The 26,977-nt window shown below is 41.6% G+C and overlaps 1 protein-coding gene across 45 annotated transcripts in view; it reads left to right on the plus strand.

Moving 5' to 3' along the window:
- Positions 1-26,977, plus strand: part of R3HDM2 (R3H domain containing 2) — a 223,684-nt gene that overhangs the window by 171,590 nt on the left and 25,117 nt on the right. For 21 of the 45 annotated variants that reach the window (XM_066369420.1, XM_066369422.1, XM_066369421.1 and 18 more), the window contains 12 exons: positions 4,061-4,084; positions 5,789-5,830; positions 8,167-8,253; positions 9,460-9,586; positions 10,818-10,896; positions 12,157-12,216; positions 12,741-12,881; positions 13,543-13,651; positions 16,368-16,463; positions 19,342-19,373; positions 19,472-19,525; positions 23,967-24,199. In XM_066369420.1, the coding sequence (XP_066225517.1) occupies positions 4,061-4,084; positions 5,789-5,830; positions 8,167-8,253; positions 9,460-9,586; positions 10,818-10,896; positions 12,157-12,216; positions 12,741-12,881; positions 13,543-13,651; positions 16,368-16,463; positions 19,342-19,373; positions 19,472-19,525; positions 23,967-24,199 (1,084 nt within the window). The remainder of the gene's footprint in view (positions 1-4,060; positions 4,085-5,788; positions 5,831-8,166; positions 8,254-9,459; positions 9,587-10,817; positions 10,897-12,156; positions 12,217-12,740; positions 12,882-13,542; positions 13,652-16,367; positions 16,464-19,341; positions 19,374-19,471; positions 19,526-23,966; positions 24,200-26,977) is intronic. The other 24 variants (XM_066369406.1, XM_066369442.1, XM_066369430.1 and 21 more) reach the window with 13 other exon arrangements.

Here is a 26,977-nt window from a genome sequence, read left to right on the forward strand (position 1 = left end):
GGGCCCTGACCAGTTGTCTCTGGATAGAGCATCAGCCCAGTGTGCAGACATCCTAGGTTTGATTCACGGTCAGAGCACACAAGGGAAGTGACCTTCTGCTTCTCTCCCCTTCCCTCTCTCCTTTCTCTCCTTTTACCCCTCCCACAGCCAGTGGCTCGATGAATTCAAGCATTGGCCCTGGCACGTCAGCCTCAGGCACTAAAAATAGCTCAACTAATTTGACCATTGGCTCCAGACAGAGATTGATGGGTGGATCCCAGTCAGGGTGATGCAGGAGTCTATCTCACTATCTCCCCTCCTCTCACTTTAAAAAAATACTGTATACAAACATATTTAACAAGTCATATATGTCTCATACAACAAACTCTTAAAACTAGAGCTTCCTGGCTTTACACACAGTGTTAAATTCATATTCTGGCCTGACCAGGCGGTGGCGCAGTGGATAGAGCGTTGGACTGGGATGCGGAAGACCCAGGTTCGAGACCCCGAGGTCTCCAGCTTGAGCGCAGGCTCATCTGGTTTGAGCAAAAAGCTCACCAGCTTGGACCCAAGGTTGCTGGCTCAAGCCAGGGGTTACTCGTTCTGCTGAAAGCCCGCGGTTGCCTGACCTGTGGTGGCACAGTGGGTAAAGCGTCGACCTGGAAATGCTGAGGTCGCCGGTTCGAAACCCTGGGCTTTCCTGGTCAAGGCACATATGGGAGTTGATGCTTCCAGCTCCTCCCCCCTTCTCTCTCTCTGTCTCTCCCTCTCCTCTGTAAAAAAAAAAAAAAAAAAAAAAAAAAGAAAAGCCCGCGGTCAAGGCACATATGAGAAAGCAATCAATGAACAACTGTGTCACAATGAAAAACTGATGATTGATGCTTCTCATCTCTCTCCGTTCCTGTCTGTCTGTCCCTGTCTATCCCTCTCTGTCTCTGTCTCTGTAAAAAAAAAAAAAAAAAAAAAAAAAAAATTCATATTCTGGTCATGTTAAAGTAGTCAGCATTTTCTGGGTCAGAAATAGTGTCTGAACTTACCACTTAGCAAATATGAGTGAGAGGAATATCACTCTTTGGTTGCCATGTTGTTTTCTATCCAGATTCATAAAGCAGTGCAGATAAGATGGCAGTAGATGATGGCCACCCAAGCTTCCTTCAGGGCTCCTCTTTGCTCCCAGCCAGCCCAGACTCTGAGCCTCATCTAGCTTACCTGTTCTAGTCCTTGTCTTTTATGGGCGTAGCTGGTTTCCTGTTACCCTAACCCAAATTACATATGTCCTTTCCTTCATGAGACTGCTCTTTATTATGTGCTTAGGAAATAGACTGTTAACTTTAGAAAATTAGTTTTAAAAGTAGTAGCAACAATATTTTAGAGGGTCTGGAAACTTGAAGCATAATTTCTTTTGACAACTCAATATACCTAGAGACTTTATCTTCTTTCAAGATTAAAACAGCAACAACATAAAGGGATGAATTAAAATCAGCCAGCTCTCTGAAATATTTTGTTCTCTAGCTTCCTGCTTTTCTGTTTTTTTCTCCTAACAATTTGTCGATCTCTATCCTGGCTGCTTTTCTTTCCATTATCTTTTGCATGTGAATTGTCATTTCCCGCTCATCTGTCCAGGGTTGTGGAGACAGTCTGCCATTGTTCCATCTATACTTCTAGCCTCTACTAGACTGGTGCCAATTATGAATTTTAAACCCTCAGGACAGATATATACTGAATGTTTAATTATGTGCTGTCATGTTACATGGAAGATAATAATTAAATGAACTTTGGGGTTCATGTTACTGTGTCCTCAGGAGACTATTTTAAGTGGTGTTCTGAACTCCTAGTGTATGTACTTCTTGAAGACAGGTAGAAAAGAAAGGATATCTATAGGTTCTGTAGCCTCATGGACACTCACCTAGTTTGTTTGTTTGTTTGTTTGTTTTTTCTGTATTTTTCTGAAGCTGGAATCGGGGAGAGACAGTCAGACAGACTCCCGCATGCACCCGACTGGGATCCACCCGGCACGCCCACCAGGGGGCGACGCTCTGCCCACCAGGGGGCTATGCTCTGCCCCTCCGGGGCGTCGCTCTGTTGCGACCAGAGCCACTCTAGCGCCTGGGGCAGAGGCTGAGGAGCCATCCCCAGCGCCCCGGGCCATCTTTGCTCCAGTGGAGCCTCAGCTGCGGGAGGGGAAGAGAAAGACAGAGAGGAAGGAGAGGGGGAAGGGTGGAGAAGCAGATGGGCGCTTCTCCTGTGTGCCCTGGCCGGAATCGAACCCGGGACTTCTGCACACCAGGCCGATGCTCTACCACTGAGCCAACCGGCCAGGGCTGACACTCACCTAGTTTTAAAATGTCTTCACCTAATTGTACAAATAGGTTGTGTGGGAGCTTGGAAGAGAAACCTGTTTCCCCTCTGGCTCCTTTTGCAACTGCTTAAGCAGGTGGAGCTGTTGCTGCTATCTGCTGGAGCTCCTGTTCCTTCTACAAACTTCCGTTTTTCCTCTCCCCTCGACCATTTCCCAATAGATCATGTACCCGTTCAACAGCACTTAAAGTTCTATTCTTTCTCCTACCTTTCCCCTCACCCACACCCCAGAAGTCTCCCCAAGAACCTTACTGATACTGTCAAGGGAGTGCCTGTTACGAAGTGGAGATGGAAAGTTTGTAGAAAGGGGACTTTTATTACTTGTAATTGAGACATTCTTGGAATCCGCAATTGGAACTCAGGAAATCTTTTGCATGAAAACAGTGCTATAAAAGGTAGATTCTGAGTTTCATTTTAGAATGGGCAAGCTCCGACTTAACACATACTGAACTTAGATGGGTCCTTTAAATAACCAAGCTGGGTATGGCCTCCTAGCTGGGCTTTCTGCCTTTAAATTTATAATTCCTTCTGATTCATCTACTTCAGGGGTCCCCAAACTACGGCCTGCGGGCCGCATGCGGCCCCCTGAGGCCATTTATCCGGCCCCCGCTGCACTTCCGGAAGGGGCACCTCTTTCATTGGTGGTCAGTGAGAGTACTGTATATGGTGGCGTTGCTCACGTACAGTACTACTTCCGGTGACGCGGGAGGCATGCTTCATGGCTCCGGAAGCGCGTCATATCACTTGTTACAGCTAGCAGTGACAAATATGGAACTGGACATTGACCATCTCATTAGCCAAAAGCAGGCCCATAGTTCCTATTTTCCATTGAAATACTGGTCAGTTTGTTGATTTAAATTTACTTGTGCTTTATTTTAAATATTGTATTTGTTCCCATTTTGTTTTTTTTACTTTAAAATAAGATATGTGCAGTGTGCATAGGGATTTGTTCATAGTTTTTTTTTATAGTCCGGCCCTCCAATGGTCTGAGGGACAGTGAACTGGCACCCTGTGTAAAAAGTTTGGGGACCCCTGATCTACTTCTATCATACTGCTTTAGAAACATGGTTATGAAATAAAGATCTGATTTTGTTCATTCTGTTTAAACTTTCTTTGTGTTTTATTGCCTCAGGCTAAGTCAGATTTTTTAGCATGACATATTGTGACCTAGTGCCATACCTGCCAGTTATCTGCCATTGGCGTCCTATGCTTCAGCATTATGTGATTCCTTGGTCCTGTTATAAATAAGGACTGAAAAGTTTGGGGAAAGCCTGCTTTTGTGCATGCTTTTGTACTCTGCCTAGAATGCCGTACTTGTTGTTCTTTTCCTGGCATCCTCTAGTCCCTAAATCCCCCTGCCAACATCTGTTAATACCTATTCATCCTTCAAAACTCAATCCAAATGTGTCAGGCTTTCTCCCTGAAGCCTTCCTTGACAACCTTACTCACCCATTACAGGTCTACATTATATAATTCTTCAATTAATGTCTGTCTCCTTCACTACTTGAGGCGAGGATTAGGTCAGTTTGGGTTTAGGATTGTATCTCTAAGGCACAACACAGTTCCCTGCAGGCAGTCAATATTTGTGAACATATAAATTTGTGAATTACTAGGTCTGAGTTAGGCACTAATGCTCAGTGCTCCTGTAGCACTCCATGAATACTTCTGTAATGCACTTAATATACTGTATTATAATTGTCTATTTGTCTGTCTTCTTCAACAGGATTATGAGTTCCTTTTTGACAAGGTTTGTGTCTTTTATCTCTATCCTCCAATAGTTAGCATGGTATCTGGTAGATATAATAGGCTTTCAATATAAGTTTGACTAGGAAATGAAAACTATTCATTCTGGGAAATAAGCAGATTTATACATATATTGCTTATAGGGTTATAAATTGGTATAACCTCTTCGAGTGGCAATTTGGTGATACTTTATAAAAATTTTTAAATGGACTACATATATACTTTTTTTGTAGGTCTATTCAATGTTATGGTCATTGAAGCATTGTTTATACTAACAAAAAAATCAGAAACAACCAAAATGGTGCAATTTAAAGGACTTGTAAAATAAGTTATGTTATAGCCACACACGAATACCATGTAGCCATTAATAAAAACAGTACATCTTCTAAAAAATGATATCCATGAAAAAAAAAATTAAAGCAAGGTTCAAAGCAGTGTGTACAGTATACTTCTATTTGGTTTAAAAATAACTTGTCTGAACACACATGTACAGAGAGCTTATATATGCATAAAAGATCTTTGGAAAGATTACAATAAATTTAGTATTAGTTGAGGGAACCAGGCAGCTGGAGGACAGATGCCCTGATTAACACCTGTTGAATGTTTGTGCCATGTGTATTAACTGTTAGAGAAAATAATGACAAAATACTGCTTCACATTCCTGGACTGTAACTCTTCTCTTACTGTGTGTGTGTATATATATGTATAAATATCTTGCCACTGGCTGGATCCAGTGTCATTTCTTACTTTTTCCATCTACCTTCCCTGTTCTGTATTTTGCATTGTAGTTCTCTTATTTAGTAGCTAGTGAAGACAACAAAGGAAAGGACAATCCACACCTACCCAGGACCATGCTGGCACTCTTGACTGTCTTTTCTCGCCCCCACACACCAGCCTTAGTTCTTTCCTACCCCACTGGCAGTAAGTTCCATCCCAAACATCTCAGAAGCCCTAAGTACCATATCTCATACATAACCCTACCCAACCTTTTCCCCAAAGCCCCATTTTGACTTCTCAGCTGTTCAGAAACCTCATCAATTAATTAATTGTTTCTTCCCTCATTCCTCCTCAGGCCCTCATTCTTCATCTTCTTCAGTTTCTACCCTACTCCTTACCCATTCTCCTTATCCTTCCTTTGCTCTGGAGGTCTTATCCATATCTTCCATTTTCCCTTTTCTCCTGTCCCATCTTATATCCCTAACCCAGACAGTCTATAAGAGCCACCACCAGTTTAGAACTGGGAGAATTCTTGGAGGGAGGCAGTTGGCAAGAAGAGTCTTCATGCCATTTCTGAAGCCGTAAGGACAGATGTTTTAAGTATCTCAAGTCAGAACTCTGAATGCCTTGTCCTATATAAGTGATGATTAGGGGTCATATTTCATGTGCATAAAAATCCTAACGAAGAGAGGATTTTGTGGTTTACCCAAAAGTAATTTTTATCAATCTGTGAAATAAGCCACCAGTCAGTGTCTTCCCATTTTTTATCTTACACCCGAGTGGTACTTTGTCTGTAAGTGGCCTGTGGTGCCTTCTGTGTCACGGTTGCTAGACTTGTAGCACAGAGGAATAACCACTCCAAGTTGGTCTCTTCATAGTTTGGCTATTGTAAAGTTTTCTGGTTAGTGCTTTTTCTTTGCAAAATTGTTTTGCTTTTAACTTGAGTCTTGATTTTCCCCACTTTTAATATTTTCCAATCCCCTTCTAACAGAGGCGGACATCCAACCATGGTCATGCCAGGAAAAGAGCCAAGGTGAGCACCTTTTCTCTAAAGCTTCTTTTCTGGTATTATTAGTAATACATTTCACAAATGGACTTATCACTAATCTAGTTTGTTTGCATTATACATAGGCAAAGTTTGTTTTCTGCCTGCACTTTGTACTCTAATTGTGAATATGCATAGATACATATACACACACAGAGAGACATGCATGTACACATTTCTTGTTGTAAGGTCTGGCTTTATTTTCCCACTATTACTAGTTCAGTCATAGTTCATTTCTGATACCTGGAAGGATACCCAGCTGGACTGTCCCACAAAGGCTGAGCAAATTGGTATTACTGGTTCTGCTACAATGCTAGTTCCTCTGCTCAGCTCTGGCTTTGCTAAGAGAATGGCAGCTATATGAGTCTTACATTTTTCCCCCAACATTTTTTTTCCATCTGAATTTTTTTTTTTTTTCTGAAGCTGGAAACGGGGAGAGACAGTCAGACAGACTCCCGCATGCGCCCGTCCGGGATCCACCTAGCACGCCCACCAGGGGCGATGCTCTGCCCCTCCGGGGCGTCGCTCTGTCGCGACCAGAGCCACTCTAGCGCCTGGGGCAGAGGCCAAGGAGCCATCCCCAGCGCCCGGGCCATCTTTGCTCCAATGGAGCCTCGGCTGCGGGAGGGGAAAAAAGAGACAGAGAGGAAGGGGGGTGGTGGAGAAGCAAATGGGCGCTTCTCCTATGTGCCCTGGCCGGGAATCGAACCCGGGTCCCCCGCACGCCAGGCCGACGCTCTACCGCTGAGCCAACCGGCCAGGGCCTGAATTTTTTAAAAGATAAATCGTGCCCCGTTAGTAGACATAACTCACCATTTTGGACATCCTAAATATACAGCCATTTTTAAAAAATATTTTACTTTTTAGGTGAGGACTTTGTTTTTAATCATTGTATGATAAAATTAGCACATCACAGATTACTTTAAGCAGTGTTATCAAAGAGAACTGTATGTCTTATTTTGAGTCAGCTTTATTAATTTTAGTTTGGAAACTGTAAATTATTAAACTTTACTTACAGTGGGAAGAATTATCACCAGAAGCAATAATTAAGGGTATCTACCCTTTTCCCCCAGAAAAATAATAGCAGAATTTGAGAGTGGCCCAGCCATTTTGTCACTTGGGTTTGAAGAAGGCCATTATGTATGTTGATAAGTTGGTTCTGTGTCTTGCTTTACATTGCCTAATCCACAGTGATAGGCTTGACATTAAAGTTTAAACAGAGGGTGTTCACTGCTACTTCACTTCCCCCCCGAACTTTTTGAATTAAGTAAGATAATTATCTTCATTTTACAGATGAAGAAATTTGGGCATATAGAGATTGAATGAATTTGACAAAGGACATTTATTAGTAAGTGGCAAAACTAGGCTTGAAGTTAGTTTTCCAGACTTACAAGTTCTTTTTCACTATACTGCGCTACCTAAAACACACATACTATTATGTTTTATGCATTTGTATTCATTATAAACCTTGATTTTATTGTAAGAACTCAGTAAATGTTTATAGGTAGATTTCTTATGAGTTACTCTAGAATTTTTGGCTTTGGGGATCCCGAGGAGAGCAGTAATTTGCAAAGTAGATTTCAGATCTTCTTGGGAGTCACTAGCCAAAAGTAAATCAAAGGATTTACTTTTTTTTATCACATTAATTTCCACTTGTTAGAAAGTTTTCTATCTTTCTCTTTATCTTTTCTTAGATACTCCTTTCCATCTTTACCACCTAAGGTTTAGAATTATTTAGCATTTATTGTCTACGACATGCTAGGCACTATTTATGATACATACGTTTACATGCTTTATGTCATATAATTCTCACAACAGCCCTTTAAGTATTTTTATCCCAGTTTTATTGAAAAACAGAGACCCAGAGAGGTCAAGTAATTTGCTCAAGGTCTCATAGCTTATAACCAAAAACCAGGAGTTGAAGCTAGGACTTCTTTTAAATCCAGTGTCTTTCTACTAAATTGTACTGCTGTGTATTCTCAGTAAACTTCTGGGTCTAAAATTGGAGCCCTGGGCTAGAGAGAGAGAGAGAGAGAGGAGAGCCAAGTGAAAGTGGTTTTCCTGTCATCTCTCTAAAGTAGCCATTTTGTATTTATATGCCTACTGTATAAGCAGGAGAATTATCTTTTTTGGGAGGAGGTAGAATTATGTTTCAAGTGAATCAGGAACTGACAAGTAGGACCTGTTTGTCTTTTTTTAAACTCTATTTAATAGAAGCAGCAACTAACAGAGCCAAAGAGGATACCCATCATTCAGCCAAAAGCTTTTTAAATGTCTACCAAGGGAATATATTTATATTATTTGTTTTGGGGGGGTTTTTTCAGTCTAATTCCAAGCTCAAGTTGGTACGCAGCCTGGCAGTGTGTGAGGAGTCCTCTGCCCCATTTGCTGATGGGCCACTAGAAACCCAGGTAGGTCCTTTATAAGAGTAAGTAGAGTAAGTATAGCTTTTGAGTTTAGCAGTTGTTTGGTAAACTGTAGTATAGCCACCGCAACATCAACATTAGGCTTGGAAATCAGGGTACCAGGAGCTTCAAAACAAACCTTACAGTAAAACATGGCATGGGTGAGAGCATGAAGTATAGGTTTTCACACCTAGACCACCCACAATGATGCAGACAAGGATAGCCCAGAGCTAGATCTTATTTTCCCACTGACCCCTTGCCCTCTGATACCACCATTTCCATCCAGTTCCCACACTGAGAACAGCCAGTGTAACTTGAGCTGCCCATATTATACAAGGCTGTGATTTTTGATAGAAAAGGCTTAGCCTTTACCCTTTTCGTACAAAAGCTAAAACAATTTAATTAACAAGGTTGCGAATTCCGTCCCCAGTCAGTGGAACAACAAATTGATGTTTCTCTCTCTCTCCCTTCCTCTCTCTCTCAAATCAATAAATAAGTTTAGCCTGACCTATGGTGGCACAGTGGCTTTGACCTAGAATACTGAGGTCGCCAGTCCGAGGCAGTTCAAGTCCCTGGGCTTGCCCCGTCAAGGCACATACTACTAAGAATTGATGCTTCTTGCTCCTCCCTGTCCCCTTTCTCTCTATCTCTCTCTCTCCTTTATCTAAAATCAATAAAATCTTTTTTTTTTTTTTGACAGAGACAGAGAGAGGGACAGATAGTGACAGACAGATAGGAAAGGAGAGAGATGAGAAGCATCAGTTCTTTGTTGTAGCACCTTAGTTGTTCATTGACTGCTTTCTCATATGTGCCTTGACTGGGGGGGGGGGGCGGCTACAGCAGAATAAGTGACCCCTTGCTCAAGCCAGCAACCATGGGGTCATGCCTAGGATCCCACGCTCAAGCCAGCGGCCCCACACTTTGAGCCGGCACTCAAGCCAGATGAGCCCACACCCAAGTCAGCGACCTCGGTGTTTTGAACCTGGGTCCTCTGCATCCCAGTCCATCGCTCTATCCATTGTGCCATAGCCTGGTCAGGCAATAAACAAAATCTTTAAAAAAAATAAAAGAAATCTTAAAAAAATTTTAATGCTATCTTCTGTAAGAAAATGCTGCCACCCTAAGATTTATCTTCTCTGAGATTTCAAGGGGGCTACAGGAGAGTTAAAATCCGTTTCCCCTTTGATTATGTTTTTCTTTACCTTGTCCAAGGATATAATTCAATTGCACATCAGCTGCCCCTCTGACAAAGAGGAAGAAAAGTCCACAAAGGATGTCTCTGAAAAGGAAGACAAGGACAAAAACAAAGAAAAGGTGCCAAGGAAGATGCTATCTAGAGGTGAGGACTCCCCTTTTCTCATCTGCCCTAGGGGCTTGCTCTGCAGTGCCCTTTTCTTCCATTTTGAAGTTTGGCAGGTGCTGGCCTAATTGGCCCAACAGTTCATTGTGTCCTACTGACTTTATGGTTGCTTGGGACAGTGCCTAGCAAGGTTACTTTCTTTGCTGCTTTATCCAACCCTGTTTTAGGGGTTCACATGCTACAGAGAACGGCTCCATTAATATTGGTGCTGCCCATAGGAGGACATTATAGTCAATTCTGATTTTATTTTTACTCTAGAATAAACAGTGACATGGATCATCACTGGTTGCAACTTCTTCAGATACCATTTATATTTTAGGGTGCTTGATGTAATTTTTTTAACAATATTTATTTGCATATTATTATTAAGCTCTATGGTTTTAAACTCTTGGGCTGATAGCAAAAAAGACATGGTCCAAAAAAATGATAGTTGAGAGGAAAAAGGCAACCTTAGGATTAAAATTTTTTAAATAGGCCCTGGCCAGTTAGCTCAGTCAGTTAGAGCATTGTCCTGAAAGACAGGTTATGAGTTTGATTCCTGGTCAGGGCACACAAAGGAAGCAACCAATGAATGCACAACCGAGTAGAACAACAAATGAATGCTTCCCTTCCCCCTCCCCTCTCTCTCCCTTCCTTTCTCTCTCTCTCACTGAAATAATCAGTGAATAAAAAATTAAGCCTAGGCTGGATGCTCCATTGGTTGGAGCGTCGCCAGAAGCGCAGAGGTTGCTGGTTCAGTTTGTGGTCATACAGAAACAGCTTGGTATTCCTGTCTGTCTCTCTCTCCAAAACACTTTTTTATTAAATAAATACAAATAATTATATAAATAATCAACATTTGAACATATTTGCTGAGATCCTGGAAAATTCAGCCTTGACTGCCCTAACCTAGAACTTATTTTTCTTAGCTAGACTAAAACCAGCTCTGTTCTGGTCAAGGCATTCAATAAATACTTACTGATGGTAAGGTGGCTTTTTACTGTAATCATGATGCAACACTATGACTCAGATTCTACCTTCTATAATTGTCATGATGAATTTGGGGGGGCTGGTAAGTCAAAGACATTCTGGTTTTTAAAGTAAAACCACTGAAGTTTGATTCTTCTTTCTTGTCATTTCTTCTTATCAGGCTGTGGGATTCTGCTTGGGATTAGATATCATGCAGAGAAGTTTCATTTATTTTAAATTTCTTTTGTTGTGGTGGTTTTAGACTCCAGCCAGGAATATACGGACTCCACTGGAATAGACCTACATGAATTTCTTGTAAATACACTGAAAAAGAACCCAAGGTAATAACATGATTTGATGAATGGGGAAAAGGGCCAGCAGCCAGAAGGATGCCCGTGAAGCCAAGTAGCTTCTGAGATTTTTTCCATTAGAATCTAGGATCCCCATCCCCTTCACCACCTTCTCTCCAGTATAGTTTAATATTTTGTGAAGGATTCAAAACACCCTCATAATGAGGTTTTTGCTTTCAAAAGAGTTGATCATAAACGCACTTAATCAGTATGATTACAAGAGGGGTAGGGGATAAATGGTGATGGAAGAACACTTGACTTGGGGTGGTGAACACAAAGTGCAATGTACAGATGATGTGTTATAGAATTATATACCTGAGACCTGTATAATTAACCAATGTCACCTAAATATATCCAATTAAAAATTTTTTTTTTTTTTTTTTTTTTTTTTTTTCATTTTTCTGAAGCTGGAAACAGGGAGAGACAGTCAGACTCCCGCATGCGCCCGACCGGGATCCACCCGGCACGCCCACCATGGGGCGGCGCTCTGCCCACCAGGGGGCGATGCTCTGCCCATCCTGGGCGTCGCCATATTGCGACCAGAGCCACTCTAGCGCCTGGGGCAGAGGCCGAGGAGCCATCCCCAGCGCCCGGGCCATCTTTGCTCCAATGGAGCCTTGGCTGCGGGAGGGGAAGAGAGAGACAGAGAGGAAAGCGCGGCGGAGGGGTGGAGAAGCAAATGGGCGCTTCTCCTGTGTGCCCTGGCCGGGAATCGAACCCGGGTCCTCCGCACGCTAGGCCGACGCTCTACCGCTGAGCCAACCGGCCAGGGCCAAAAATTTTTTTAAAAGTTAAGAAAAGTTCTATGGAAGAAGAATGCAGAGACAAAGAAATATGAAGGCTTGGGAGTACAATTAAAAATCACAGAAGAAAAAATAATTGATTTTTACATAAGCTAAATCATCATAGTTTTAAAATTCTGTAAATAATCATATGGAATATAGAATAATGATTCAGTTTATAAGTTATGTGTTTATATGAATATGCCTGACAAAAGAATTAGATTTCTGATAAGGGTAACAAAGTACATGGTTAGCAGGATCTGCAAAATGCATACCCAATTGTTTTTCTCTTTTAAAGTAACATAAGAAAGGTCAGTGAGACTCAGTAGCCCCTGCATTTTGGTCCACTGTTGGGGTTTGGATCTGTCTCTCCCTTCAGCCTCTGTAGTGAGCAGGTCATGTTCTCAACCCTTGCTTTGAATGTCTATGGGAGGCTGCTTTTTGTTTTGTTTTAATCTTTTCTAAACAGGGACAGAATGATGCTGCTAAAATTAGAACAGGAGATTCTGGAATTTATTAATGACAACAAGTAAGTTACTTGAATGAAATAAAAATTTGGAGGTGGGAGGGGGACCAAAGGAAATTTAGGTATAATTTTAGTATATCCCTCTTTCATTTTTCCCTTAAAGTCTGAATTTTTGAAGTAATTATTCACTGGCAACCAAAAAGGGTTGGGGGGGTAGTAATCAGAATGGATTAAATAAAGAATATGTGTGAAAATCAACTGACGTATTCAAATTATTGGTTAGACTTCAGTGGAAAAGAATTTATCTTTTCAGCAGCTACCTCTTGTTTCATATTTTATTATTCTTAAATTTCTCATCCAGGTGGAGTTAAGGAATGGTCTTAATGAGGATAGTGGGTCAGAGTGATATACAAAATACTAAAGCGAAAAAGAGCTGAGAGAACCATTTTTGTTCCCACTGAATAGATAGATATCTTTCTTATATCTGTTTTTCCTAAGAAATTTCTTACTTTAGATACTTTTAACTAAAATTACAATTGGCTATTATTTTTCCTTATTTTGCTTTTTTCCTCTGATTTTCCCTTCAGTAACCAGTTCAAAAAGTTCCCTCAGATGACCTCTTATCACCGGATGCTATTACACCGGGTAGCTGCCTATTTTGGGATGGACCACAATGTTGATCAAACTGGAAAAGCTGTCATCATCAACAAAACCAGTAACACAAGAATGTAAGGGAGAAAACCACAGATTGGGAAGACTTTCCTGGGATAGCCTCTGGGGTGGAAGAGAAAGGTTGTAGGATCAAGATGTCTATTTCTGTGGAGGGAATAGAGTGGAAGTGTGGGGGGCTATGTTACCAATTCCTCTTTCCTCACTCCTGTGAGGGCTTGGATATACATTCTAGAGGTACTGGTGTTTTGTGAAGACTGGCCCCTGGCCTCTCTTCACCTTTACTGATAGGGCTGGTATAACTTTGAAGGAAGATAAGTTATAGATGGTTAAAGAACAGACCCTGGCCCTGGCTGGATAGCTCGGTTAAAGCATCATCCTGAAGCACCAAGGTTGCAGGTTTGGTCCCCGGTCAAGGCACACACAAGAATCAACCTATGAATGCATAAATAAGTGGAACAACAAGTCAGTGTTTCTCTCTCTCTCTCTCTCTCTCTCTCTCTCTCTCTTCCTTCCTCCTTCCTTCTCTCTAAAAAAAAAAAAAAAAAAGAACAGACCCTAAGGATTTCATTAAAAGCTTCATGTGACTTTTTGAATTCCTGATTCCAGAAATCCCCTGAATGGGAATTGTGGAATTTAAGAAAGCTGTACTGGGAGGTCTGCTTCCTAACAAAAGGTTTTTTTTCCACCCCTCCTTTCACATTTCTGTTCCAATCCCAGCCCTGAACAGAGATTCTCAGAACATATAAAGGATGAGAAGAATACAGAATTTCAACAGAGATTTATTCTCAAGAGAGATGATGCCAGTATGGATCGAGATGATAACCAGGTAAAGAATGGAAAGGGATGGGCGTATAGAGAGATCACAGTAAGAGAAACTGGGAGGGCAGAAGAATTTTTGTGGGATGGAGAAAACTTGAAATATCATAGTATGGAAGAATATATTGAGCTATACTGAGTTGGCTTTGGCTTAATGTTAAGGGTTGACTATACTTGCTGAGCTGAATGCCATCCTTTTAGCCCCAGAGAGACATGGTGCTGAGGTTTGCTGGGTTTTCTCATTTGGCCTGGAACACCCTGGTTCTGCCACAGACTTCTAATTCTACATTATTTAGGGACAAAGCAAGGTCCCTCCCTGCTTCAGCCTTGATTCAGCTAATGGCTTCATTCTTTTTTTTCTTTAATAGTTAGGGATTTCTTTGGGAACCACCCAAAGCTACTTTATCCCACCTCCTCTCTTATCTAGCTCAGGGCTAGCTTTGAAGTGGTGAAATTGTGATCTCATTTACCCACTTATAAAGGTGTTTCTGATCCCTTTATGTAAATTGTTTTGCCAAGTCCTTCCATTAAGGTGAGTGAGTTAATTTGACTTTTGATAGTGGGAACCTCAGACAGTGTCCCCTTTTTAAGGCATAAGAAGTGAACAATCTGCCCCATCCTTTTATTTATGGGCCTGGCTGTTGGCCTGACTTTGAGCCCACTCTTTAGAGAGTAAGTAATTATTTGGGGATTAGTTTGCTAGCCACATATAGGGTTTAGATCCAGCCTACTTTTGCTTGGCCTCCAAAGAAGGTTAGGTGGAGAACCAGGATTAAGGTTCGAAGAGCATGGTTGGGTAGTGCCAATATAAGTCTTGCTAATTAATGGTAACTGTAATAATATCTTACCTCTAGAGTCAAAATTAGTTTCCTTGGGATACTGTGTGGTATTGAGACCAGGACATTTTCTGCTTGTTACTTATTTGAGAGTCCTTTTGAAAAAAATGCCATTATCTATTGTGGACAAACATGCTGGGTCTGATTGAAAACAATGAAATATACAAAAAAGACAAAATTAAAAAACAAGAGCCTTTCCATCCTGATGCCCTTCTCTCCATTTTCCCCAGACCCTTTTTCTGTGGTTCAGGAATTATTCAGGCCTCAAGGCACAGTGGGGCAGAGTGAAATCTGCTCCTATTGTGAACTTTCCATCTCTCAGCTTCAGGCTTGATCCATAATAGTTTAGGCTTTATGCACTTTCTCTCTGTGATGTTAATAATAAACACAGTAATTGCTATTTGAGTGTTTTTCCTGAACTAGACTTTTTCCTAACACATTATATCCATTATCTCTTAATCTGCTCCACAACCCAGTGTAGATGGGGGTATTAGCCCCACTTTAAATGTAAGAAAACTGAGGCTAGGAAATGTTATTTGCCTGAAGTGACATTACTCAGAGGTGGCAGAGCTGAGATCCCGTCTGTCCTCAAAGCCCATTATGCTCTTTCTACTCTGCCACTAGTGTACCAGGGCTAGAGGCTGAGGACAATATAGCACCATATCGTCCTGTGTCTTCTTGGAATGGGATTTGTAAAAGGATATGTAGTAGAATTTAGGTTCTTAAGGCCAGTGAGAATTAAATCTAGTCAAAAGTTGATACTCCTGAAGTTATGATTACCTCTGGAGATTGGTGAAGATGAGCAAAATCAGCCTAGAGCAGCACTCTGCTTGGTTGTTTCATGTGAAGCTTTCAAAGCCTCTGGATTAAAGGTCAGAATCTTTTATAACCTGATAACATTCATTTGATGGGTTTCTCCCTCAGAGCTCCTTGCCTTCAAGAGCAGTATGGAAAAGGACACTCTATAACACTTTACCCAGGATAGTGCTCACAATTCACAGGCCAAGAGAGAAGACTGTGTTGGAGGGTTGGATGGTAGACTAGCCAGAGGTGGTGATCTGCTCAACTATCCCCTTTAGTCACCTCACTACGTTTCTCAGAATGAAAGGTCCTCTGTCCTCTATTTCCTTCTTTTTCCTTTCTATCACTCTCTCCCCTCCCTCCTCCATACCTTATTCATCTGTCCTTTCTCTGTTCATCCTTCTTTCTTTTCTTTTCTCCTTTTCTTTTTCTTTACCTCTTTGTGTTGCTCTGTTCCCTTTCTTCTCTGTTTCTGTCATTTTTCTCTCCCTCCCTCCAGGAGCCATAGTTAAGATGAGAAAAAAAAAATCTTAAGCATTGAGTTTAGCTTCACCCTTGGGATTTTATTTCCAAGGCCCTCTTTGCTGAGCTATGTGTGACTTGGATATTCAGGCCATGACATTCATTAGTGACTAAAGAAGGTATAATGTCAGGTGTAGATCTGTAAATCTCTTCTTTACATTCAGGTCTGGTAAATACATGTTCTTCTTCCTCTCTAGCTTCCTCCTGTCCCTTGCTTCCCTTCAGAGCAATGTTGTTTATTCCCTCAGCTATTCTCTTGATCCTTATTGATTGGAGAGTACCTGATTACTATAAGGAAGCAACCAATCCTTATAGTTACTGTTCTTGATACTCTGGGGGTGAGGGTGGGGAGATGGAGAGGCCCCAACCATCCTGAAAACCTGATCTCCCAAACTGCATGGTCAGATGTACCCAGTGAACTTGTCCAACACTGGAAATTTTATTTCTTTTTTTTTCCATTTTTTTTATGGCAACTATAAACTCTCCCAGTTTCTCTTCCTTGCTGGTGTGCAGTGAGCTTGCAGTACGAGGAGAACTTAACTAGCTTAATTCTGCTCATCGATCTAGATCAGAGTTCCATTGCAGGATGGAAGGAGGAGCAAGTCAATAGAAGAGAGAGAGGAGGAATATCAAAGGGTCCGAGAGAGAATATTTGCCCGAGAGGTAAGTGTAGCTTCTGAGAGTTGTCAGCTCATAGCTTTTAGCTCTTAATCTTTGGAACTGTGAATGGAATGAACCCTCCATAAATGTGGTGTTGTTTTTTTAACCAAAATCAGCCAGCCCTTCATTTTATCTCTAAAATTAAATGTGGCTTATGGGGATGCAGCAGATTTTTATTTGTATTATTTTTAATACATTCTGCTGTATGGCATACAAAGAGAACAAATGGAGTGGCTGAATTTGGTGGATATGATTAGACTGAAAATAGAAATGGTTTTGGCAGGGCTTATGGAAGAGTTCTGAATCTTGCCTGTCAAACCCTTCTCCCACTTAACCTCTTTCACTTCCACTGTCCGTTTTAGGCATCTTTGCTTCTAAGTGGAAGACTTAGTGTCCCCATAGCCTATACATTGATCTTGTTTGGCCAGCCTTGTTTTTAGGATATGTTGGTGATTGTTAGAACACAGATCTGTCATCCATTCTCAGAACTCCACATTCCAGATGCACAGAAGTTACCACTTACTAGTCCCTCCAGTCTCTACCTGAACAGAAAGCCTCTTTCTTCCTATATGTCTTAACTTGCTTCTTAGAATAGGACTGGCTCCTTGGGCCAAAAACCAGCATGAATCATTTTAAATAACTTTATTCTGAAGAATTGCAAGCCATATCAAATATACTTAATACACCTATATCAGGTGGCGTTTGCCTACCAGAAATTCAGGAAAGGCTGTGGATAGGCAAGAAAGGATCAAATCTCCAGAAAATGTAGGATCCAGATATAGCACCATTTTACAGTCAAATTAGCAAACAAAGGAGGAAGAGCCAGCCTCCCTTCATTGTCAAAAGATGGCCAGTTTTAATCAATATACTTAGATGGACATTATTCTCCTCCCATTTCCCCATTCTCTCCTCCATCAGAAAGACTATCTGTGTATTTTTTTCCACCATCACCTAGCTCAGAAGAATATTGTTTCCAACTTCAATAAAACTGACCTCCTCTATAAACACATTTCATTGTCTCAGGAGACCCAAGTGTTCCAGGGATCCCCACTGGGGACAGATACATGACAAACCTTCTGGCCCAAAGTCCAAAAAGAAGGACTCTTCTTACCCTCTGTTACATAGACTTCCATTCTGAGACAGAAAAATCTATATTCCAATTATCTAATCTGGATAATTGGATAATTCTTCAAAGATGGTTCTCTAACTTTTACCTGCAAATCAGTTGGCTGAAATGAGAGGAGAGAGGTCATTTGCACATATGGCTGGTGGTGACCCTATATTATGGACAGAGCAGGTTGGTGGATGATAATAACAAATATTTATATAATGCTTACTGTCTTTCAGACACTCTTCTTAGTGCTTTGCATAAATTATCTAATCCTCATACTAGTCTGATGAGGTAGGTTATATTATTTTCCTCAGTTTATAAATGTGGGACTAAGGTAGAAAGAGGTTAAGTAACATAAGATTACACCACTAGTTAGTGAAAGAGCTGGTGTTCTAATGCAGAGTTTGGCTCCAGAGTACACATGCTCTTAACCCCTAAAGTAAACTACCTCTCAATAGCTTGCTCTGCTCTGAGCTCTTTAGATTAAGAAGTATCATCAGGGACATCATAGCATAGCAATCTGTGATGTGCACCTCTGCTTCACTGACACATGAATAATGACTGTCCCACCATGCCAGACATTAAAGCAAAGCCACAGATATTCGGAGAGTACCAGCAACTTTTAACAGGGTGTTGGGGCTAATTATGACAACACTGGAATATGTCTACCTACAACCATAACACAGTCAAAAGTTAGCTCTTCTCTCCTTTTTTCTCCTGATTTTTAGTCTCTCAAGCCTCTACTAATATATGTATTCTTTGTTAAATCCTTGTGGATTTATCACTGTCATGTCAGTACTTCCTACGTCTTGCTGCAGTAGAGGCTTCAGGATTGTCAGAAGGTCTAGCAAGGAAAAGTGGCCAAAGCCCATCATACTCCAAAGATTCCCATGTGGAAAAGAACTTGGCCAAAGGGGGAGATGATTAAGGGTGGAGTTGTAGGTTGGGGCAGAGGGGAGGAAGAGGCAGGCCAAAAAGAAAGGGAAGTGGTAAGAAGGGTGTTTGGATGGAAATGCTGATGCAGTAGCCTTCTCTGGAGCCTGAGCTATGTATTGGGAAAACTGCACCATATAGGCTCTGCTCTTTGTGGAGCCCATGCTGCTCAGCAGCTGGACACACTTGGTAACTTTTTCTAAGGCTTGGGAGTCCACCATAATGCTTGCTTACTTCACTCAGCTCAATGGCTTTGTCAGAAAATGACCCCCAAAAGGAATGTTTCAGGCTTTTAATTGTCTCATTTTTTCTAGGCTCTGAAAAGTATCTGCTTTCCCAATTTGTTATTCTCAGGTCAGAATGTCTTTCATTTTGGCCAGTATAGAGGACATAAATGGAATATTTGAGGATGATTTCCCCCCAAAAAACTTAGTTTCTTTCTCTTGTCTCCCTTTTTCCTTTCTTTGAACACATTCTTTAGGACCAAGCACACAAATTATTATGCTCAGCTTACCTCTAGAGAGACTAAATTTAGAGCTTAAAAAGGAAATAATAGGTTAATACTTTCCTCTTCCTCCTTTCCATACTCCTACCTTTATAAATCTCTCTTTTTAAACACCCTGGGAAGGCTAAAAATGCTCCATGCTCTTTCCTGTTAAAGGTGAGAAGTCAGATTGGGTGTGTGGGTTTGGGTCATCCTGTCCCTGCTCCCTCTCTCCCTGTTGGGGTGTGAGCTTGGTTTGAGGATCTTGGGTATTCATAGCATCATGGACACCCTTTTCGGTTATACCATGCTGTTTTCTTATAAGTTATTTTCCGTTTTCTCCCCTCACCTAGACTGGCCAGAACGGATATCTAAATGACATCAGGTTAGTACCACTTAGCATGTTCCCTGCTTCTCATTGAGCTCTGTCAGTGAGGTTAATATAACCCTGTAATGATGCTTTTCTTTGATGTTAACCAACAGACTCTCCAAAGAAGCCTTTTCTTCTAGCTCTCACAAGAGAAGGCAGATTTTTAGGTACTTCTGTGTAATCTATATCTCTCCTTGTTTTGTTTTGTTTTGTTTGTTTGTTTTCTTTCATTTTGTTTTGTTTTGCTGTAATCTCTTCAGCGGAGTGAGTTTGCTCCATGCATGGCTGCTTGTGGAATAATTCAGTTTGTGGTTTTCGCAACATTGGATATTTTTCCCCATTTAGAAAAAGACTTCTGCTCAATGACCTTATTTTTTTTGTTGCTGATTTCATTTTAAGTTCTGGATAGGTAGAGAAGACCAAATAGTTGTATAGGTTAGGTACTGTTTCTTCCCAGAAATTTGTTGGAATTGGGCATTTCTGGAGGAGTTCAACATATTAAGGTAAAAGAATATGTCTCTTCTAAGCTAACTTTTCTGAATATGTGGAAAGATATGAAGAGCTTATTGCTGACCCAGCATAGGGAATGTTTTGTATCTTTAAGAAAGAATAATAGAAACACATGCAGACACCTCTGTCTATGTAGTTTTCTCTTTGGAACAATGCAATGAGTAAGATGACCCATTTCTGAAACCCTACAAGGACGTCTGAAAAGATTTGCCTGCTTTAGAATTTAGAAGGCTTTAGAGCATGTCCTTTATATGATTGTCCATGACTTGCTCCTCATTGTTGGTGAAAGTTGTATTAACTTCTCCAGAGCCTAATATTCTCCATTTTCCACAAAGCAGTCATGAGAACCTCCCTTTTATTCCACTCTCTCTGTTCTACCCCAGCAGAAGCATGCAAGTACCTAGTTCTAGGTAGTGGTGAAAGAAGAACTACTTTAGGGCCCTATCCTGACAGCAACTTATTTTAAGTATATTCTTCCCATTTACCATAGAAGAATTTATAGAGCACAGAAAACCTGAGTATTTAACACCAGAATTCATGTCTAACCTTTTCCAAAGGGCTTCTCTCTTTTTGAACCCTAAACTTGATAGGACCTGACTAACTCAGATTAGTTAGAGCTCTCATCCCCAGTTCTTCAGTTGTGCCTTCTCATGTGTCCTTTCTAAGGCTAGTCAAACCATCTGGAGATTGGGATAGACAGATTTTTCATTCTTGGGACAGAGAATTTATCTCCCTTTCCATATCTCTGAACTTTTTTTTCTTAGAACATCCTGGAGAGCTCTGCATTAGTGGTGGTGATTGAGAGAGTCCCCTTTTTTATAAAAAGTAAATTCCTGTTCCATATTGGGTCAAAAATCATCCCAGAATACCTACTATAATAAACAGGAGTTTAAAACTAAGTTCTATGTGTGACTTCATGCACAGTGCTTTACAGTTGCTAAAGTGTACTGTATCTGATTCAGTTCTCTCAGTGTCCTGATTTGGTAAACTGGTTTACATGTAAGAAAACAAAAGCAGAGAGATTAAGTGGCCAATCCTAGTTTTCCTGGTTATTAGTGACAGAACTGGGACTCTTTGTCCAGTGTACTTTTCATCATACCACACCAGCTCTCTACAAAACATCTCCCCTTCCTTTCTGAGTAGTGTTCCATTTGGAGCCCTAATTCACATTTCTATAAAGAATGATACCCTTGTTAGTGCTGTGGAACATCAAAATATATCAAACTATGCAGATAATAGCTTGAAGAATCTAGTGGGCAAATGCAGCCCTCTCCTATCCAAACCTCTTTTATGTTGCCGTTTTCCATTACTGAATTCTGATTAAAGATTTAGGTCATTTAAATGCAATTCCATGGGGCCTGGAAGGTTAGTTCAGTTTGTTAGAGCATCATCCCCATATGCCAAGGATGTGGGTTTGATCTGCAGTCAGGGCACATACAAGAATCAAACAATGAATGCATAAATAGTGGAACAAATGATGTTTTCTTTCTTTATCTTTCTCTCTCCCCCTGCTTCCTCTCTTGCTTTAAAAAAAAAAGTTTAAATAAAAGGAGTCTGTAATTCAAAGGTTTAAAAAAATGCAGCTCCGTGAACTCTAAGGGGGTACTTCTTTCTCTATTTGGGTACTAGTCCAGAACTGCAATGATTAGAAGCTGATCTTCTCTAACTGCTTTATACCTTTATTTCCAAGTTTGTGAAGCAAATACTGGTATGCCAGATTTCCTCATCCACAATTGGCAATAACTATGGCAACTTCCCAATTCTTTGAAAGATTCTACTCCACTGATAAATAAGCCACAATTAGGATTACTGATATTTATTGCCATCTCTTCCACAAACCTCTCTACCTACCCCTCAGATACAATAAACTTGACTTTTCACAGCACTAAATCTACTTGTAAAAGTTAATTCAGCTCTGACTTCACAGGAGTATGAAGTGTGAATGTTCTCAATCCTTCACCCCCATTTCTCTAACACACACAATCTAACCCACCGCTCAGAATTGAGTTTGGTATTTTCCCTATCTGCCTTATTTTTAGTGAAGTGGAAAGACATAACTAGAGATTGGGTTTAGTTGTAGAGAAGGAAAACTGATCTCTTTCCTGGCCAAGACCCCACTTAGATTCTCTAACTCTCAGCTTAGTTAGAAGATCATCAGACAAGCCATGTTTTGAGCACTTGACCATCACTTGGGGGAGGAAACTAGATGAGCACAGAAGTGCTGCTACTTTGGCTCAAGCTTCCCAGGGTGTCCAGTTTAAAGTTGACTCATTCAGTGTCCTCTGGTTGAAAAAGAAAGTAAATGGCAGGATTGTCCTAATAGATAGTACGTGTTTGATTTAGTATAAAAGGCCATTAGGACTTCTTTCTGCATAATTCAAACTCTAATGTCTAATGAATAGCTTCATCCATTGCCACTGCTGTATCCCATTACTGACACACACACACACACACACACACACACACACACACACACACACACACACACACACACACACACACACCCTCTATTGAGTACACTCAGTAGACTTGCCTTTGTCCATTGCGACAGAGCTATTGGCTATCACCTGAGGTCTGGTTCTGTTCCTAGAGACTACCTGATTTATACTTCCTTCTTGTTTCCCATTCTACTTTTGACATCCCTAAGAGAAAGGGGTAAAGTTTTGGGGAATAGGAATATTTTCTAGTCCTCTATTCTAACTATATATAGAGAACATTTGAGATTCTATTAGATCTACTTAAGATTTAGAGAAGAATTAGTATGTTCCTAACTAATGAGCTGTTTCAGTGCATTGTTAGTCCACCATAATTGGCTAAAATAGTGGCCTAGCAAATATTTTACTCATCTTCTCTGTAGTACCTTGGAGCAGATATTCTATAAAGAAAGTTATTTTTTTTAATATTACCGCTTTAAGAAAAATAGCTTTCTGTGTTAGAATAACTCTGAGCCTAGTGTCTTTTAAGCTAAGGGGGTTGGGGTGGGTTTTCTATTTGTTTTAGTTAGAATGGTGGTGGTGAAAAGGAGGGAACTCAAGCTACTAAGAGTTATGCTCAATTGCTCCCCAGTACACACACCAAAATCTTTGTAATTGTTATCATTTGGTTTCCTTAGTTGTAGGAAGTAAGAGATGTGAAAGGAAGATTCCTGATTCTTGGTTGCTTATTGATTTAGAAGCAGTAAGAGTTTAACAAAACTTAAGGCTTTCAAACCAACCCTATCTATCTTGAGTACAGTAGTTTATAGACACAGGCAGTGATTATAGCATCAGGATAACCCTGATGTTTCTAGAGCAAAATAAGAAAGGATGAATCCCTTTTCTCCATAGCCTTGCACCTTGCCTCAAGTAATAGGGTTATTTATATGGAGGCAACTAGGCACAGTCAGGATGGCTGCTTGCCATTCTGGGTCCCAAGGGCACATTTGCTTGATCATGCCCAGGACTTCAGTCCTTAGAGACCTTGGAACCAGTTGCTCTCAGATACCAACACAACTTCCACGAAACAGGTTAGGTCAATTCTAGACTATCAGACAGTTTTCCAGAGTTCCCCTTTAGTCCACTATACTCTTCTTTTCACCCCTGGATCAGTGGTCATAAGAAGCATCTTTGCTGGCTTAGACATATGTTATATGGTGACCTGTTGTGGGATTTATCCATGTCATTGGCTACTCCTGCCTTCTAATACTAGTAACTTCTAGGAGTCCTGTTGTTTTAAGAACTTTGAGAAAGAGCTGATATCCCTCTGCTCCCCACTATTTCCTGCATGTGTGGGGTCCCTGCAGAGGGGGCTTGGGAGCAAGAGACCACAGCCAATCTCAGCATCATGTATGTGGTTTCCCATTCACCTCTGGTCTGATATATCAGTTGCCAGTGCATTGTTTTCCAGATTTGCCCCTGTGCTCTCTGTTACTATACTGGATATTGTTCCGTATGCTCTCATCAACTCTTGGTGGGCCAGCCAACTAACAAGAAGTCAGTGTCCATCCTCTCCCCAGCCCTCACCTGTTCCTTGTTATTGAAAGAATAGAGATGAACTCTCTCCTAGCCCTTCTACAGAAGTGGTAGGTAGGGGGTGCTCTAACCACTGTGGTCTCTGCAGGGGGAACCGCGAGGGGCTAAGCCGCACCTCAAGCAGCCGCCAGAGCAGCACAGACAGCGAACTCAAATCCCTGGAGCCACGGCCTTGGAGCAGCACGGACTCTGATGGCTCTGTTCGGAGCATGCGGCCCCCTGTCACCAAAGCCAGCAGTTTCAGTGGAATCTCTATCCTCACCCGGGGTGACAGCATCGGGAACAGTAAAGGTGGCAGTGCAGGAAGGATCTCCAGGCCAGGTACTACAGCTTCTCACCTTCTGTGCTGTTCCTATCATGTCTTCTAGAAAGCATCACTGATACTTACTTTTAATAAAACACTTGTTCCAATATTGTGTTCTGGAAACCTAATACAGCCAGATGAAGGGAAATTTATTTTCTTGAATGAATCTGTTATCCTTTTGCATCCTCTGATTTTTTTCAAAACTTCTTTCCTAATTGAAAAAAACTGACTTGAATTAGTTTTTTTGTTGTTTTTTTTTTTTACTTAGGTTGGACATCCCTGTTAGCCTAGGTTCAGGTTATATACGGAGATGAGGATGAGAGCTGCTTTCATTCTGTGGCCTCTGAGAGTATAAAAAGGATTTGTAGAGCAGAGGGAGCCCTTACTTAGAGTTTAGTATTTGTAATTCATTGATAGCGGCCAATGGGCTAGAGCAGGGGTCCCCAAACTACGGCCCACAGGCTGCATTGCGTCCCCCTGAGGCCATTTATCCGCCCCCACTGCACTTCTGGAAGGGGCACTTCTTTCATTGGCGGGTGCATCCTGTGCTCCTGGAGCACTGTATGTGGCAGTGCCGCAAAGCGCGGTGTCACTCAAGTACAGTACTACTTCCAGTGATGCGGGACGCACACATCAGGGCTCCGGAAGCACGTCATATCACTTGTTACAGCTAGCAGTGACAAATATGGAACTGGACATTGACCATCTCATTAGCCAAAAGCAGGCCCATAGTTCCCATTGAAATACTGGTCAGTTTGTTGATTTAAATTTACTTGTTCTTTATTTTAAATATTGTATTTGTTCCCGTTTTGTTTTTTTACTTTAAAATAAGATATGTGCAGTGTGCATAGGGATTTGTTCATAGTTTTTTTTTTGTTTGTTTTTTTGGGGGTTTTTTTCTGTATTTTTCTGAAGCCGGAAACAGGGAGAGACAGTCAGACAGACTCCCGCATGCGCCCACCCGGGATCCACCCGGCACACCCACCAGGGGGCGACGCTCTGCCCACCAGGGGGCGATGCTCCACCAGGGGGCGATGCTCTGCCCCTCCGGGGCATCGCTTTGTCGCTACCAGAGCCACTCTAGCGCCTGGGGCAGAGGCCGAGGAGCCATCCCCAGCGCCCGGGCCATCTTTGCTCTAATGGAGCCTCGGCTACGGGAGGGGAAGAGAGAGACAGAGAGGAAGGAGAGGGGGAGGGGTGGAGAAGCAGATGGGCGCTTCTCCTGTGTGCCCTGGCCGGGAATCAAATCTGGGACTTCTTCACCCAGGACTTCTGCACGCCAGGCCAACGCTCTACCACTGAGCCAACCAGCCAGGGCTCATAGTTTTTTTTTATAGTCCGGCCTCCAATGGTCTGAGGGACAGTGAACTGGCCTCCTGTATAAAAAGTTTGGGGACCCTTGGGCTAGAGCTTTGAGAGATACTGCTGAAGCTGCTTCTCTGGAGCTTAGTCACTGAGAGGGAACATATGTTCCACATGCCTGCCCTGTAACCACTCTTCAGCTCTTCTGATCTGCTGTGTATATTTCTCCATCTATGTCTGTTGCACACTTAGCAGAAGGATATTTAGCTCTTTATGCCCAGTGGACCTCTGTTTCACCATCCTCCTGCCTATAAGAATTGCTTGATTCTCATCCCAGAAGTTCTGTAGGCCTTATCCTCAGAAGCTATCAGTAGTAGCAAAGATTTTTGCCTCTGACTTTTTTGGTGTCTGCTGCCCTTTCCTGATACCACCTGTCTAACTCCAGTGCCTCTGCCTTTATACAGGTCTTTATCTTCTCTTATTATGATACTAACCCCAGGCTGATTTTCCTGCTTCATCCTCAGCCCCTTTTTTTTTTCTCTTTAGTGAGAGAGACAGACAGGAAAGGAGAAAGATGAGAAGCATCAACTCAGTTGCAGCAGCTTAGTTGTTCACTGATTGCTTTGTCATATGTGCCTTGACTGGGGGGTTCCAGCCAAGCCACTGACCCCTTGCTCAAGCCAGTGACCTTGGGCTCAAGCCATTGACCTCATCTTCAAGCCAGTGGCCTGTGGGCTCAAGCCTGCGACCTCAGGGTTTCGAACTTGGGTCCTTAGCATCCCAGGCTGACACTCTATCCAGTGTTCTACTTCCTGGTCAGGTATCCTCAGCCCTTTTTAGAACCAACTTATTAGTCTATCCAGGGGTCGGGAACCTATGGCTCGTGAGCCAGATGTGGCTCTTTTGATGACTGCATCTGGCTCGCAGACAAATCTTTAATAAAAAATAATAACATTAAAATATAAAACATTCTCATGTATTGCAATCTATTCATTTCCTACCACTCATGTTCATGGTTACAGGTGGCTGGAGCCAATCACAGCTGTCCTCCGGTACAACACCAAATTTTTATTGGATAATGCCTAACGTACACGGGTCGTTGTATGGCTCTCACAGAATTACATTTTAAAATATGTGGTGTTCATGGCTCTCTCAGGCAAAAAGTTTCCCGACCCCTGGTCTATACCATAGATCTAATCAACTCACTCCTTTCTTTAAAATATTTATGTTTCTGCATTCTCTGCATAGTAAAAACCAAGTTACTTAACATAGCATAACTTCCTGGTTCTAGTTTGCCATCTCAGTCTCATTTTCAGATACCTGTCCTCTGGCCTTCCAACAGTTTCTTTTCTTTTTAAACTATTTTTTATTTTCAATTACAGTTGCCATACATTATTTATATTAGTTTCAGGTGTATACCCCAGTGAATAGACATTATATAACTTACTAAATGATCAACCTGATAAATCTTGCATCCATCTGATACCATATAT

The sequence above is a fragment of the Saccopteryx leptura genome, chromosome 2 (genome assembly GCF_036850995.1).
Source record: "Saccopteryx leptura isolate mSacLep1 chromosome 2, mSacLep1_pri_phased_curated, whole genome shotgun sequence".
Classification (NCBI taxonomy): domain Eukaryota; kingdom Metazoa; phylum Chordata; class Mammalia; order Chiroptera; family Emballonuridae; genus Saccopteryx; species Saccopteryx leptura.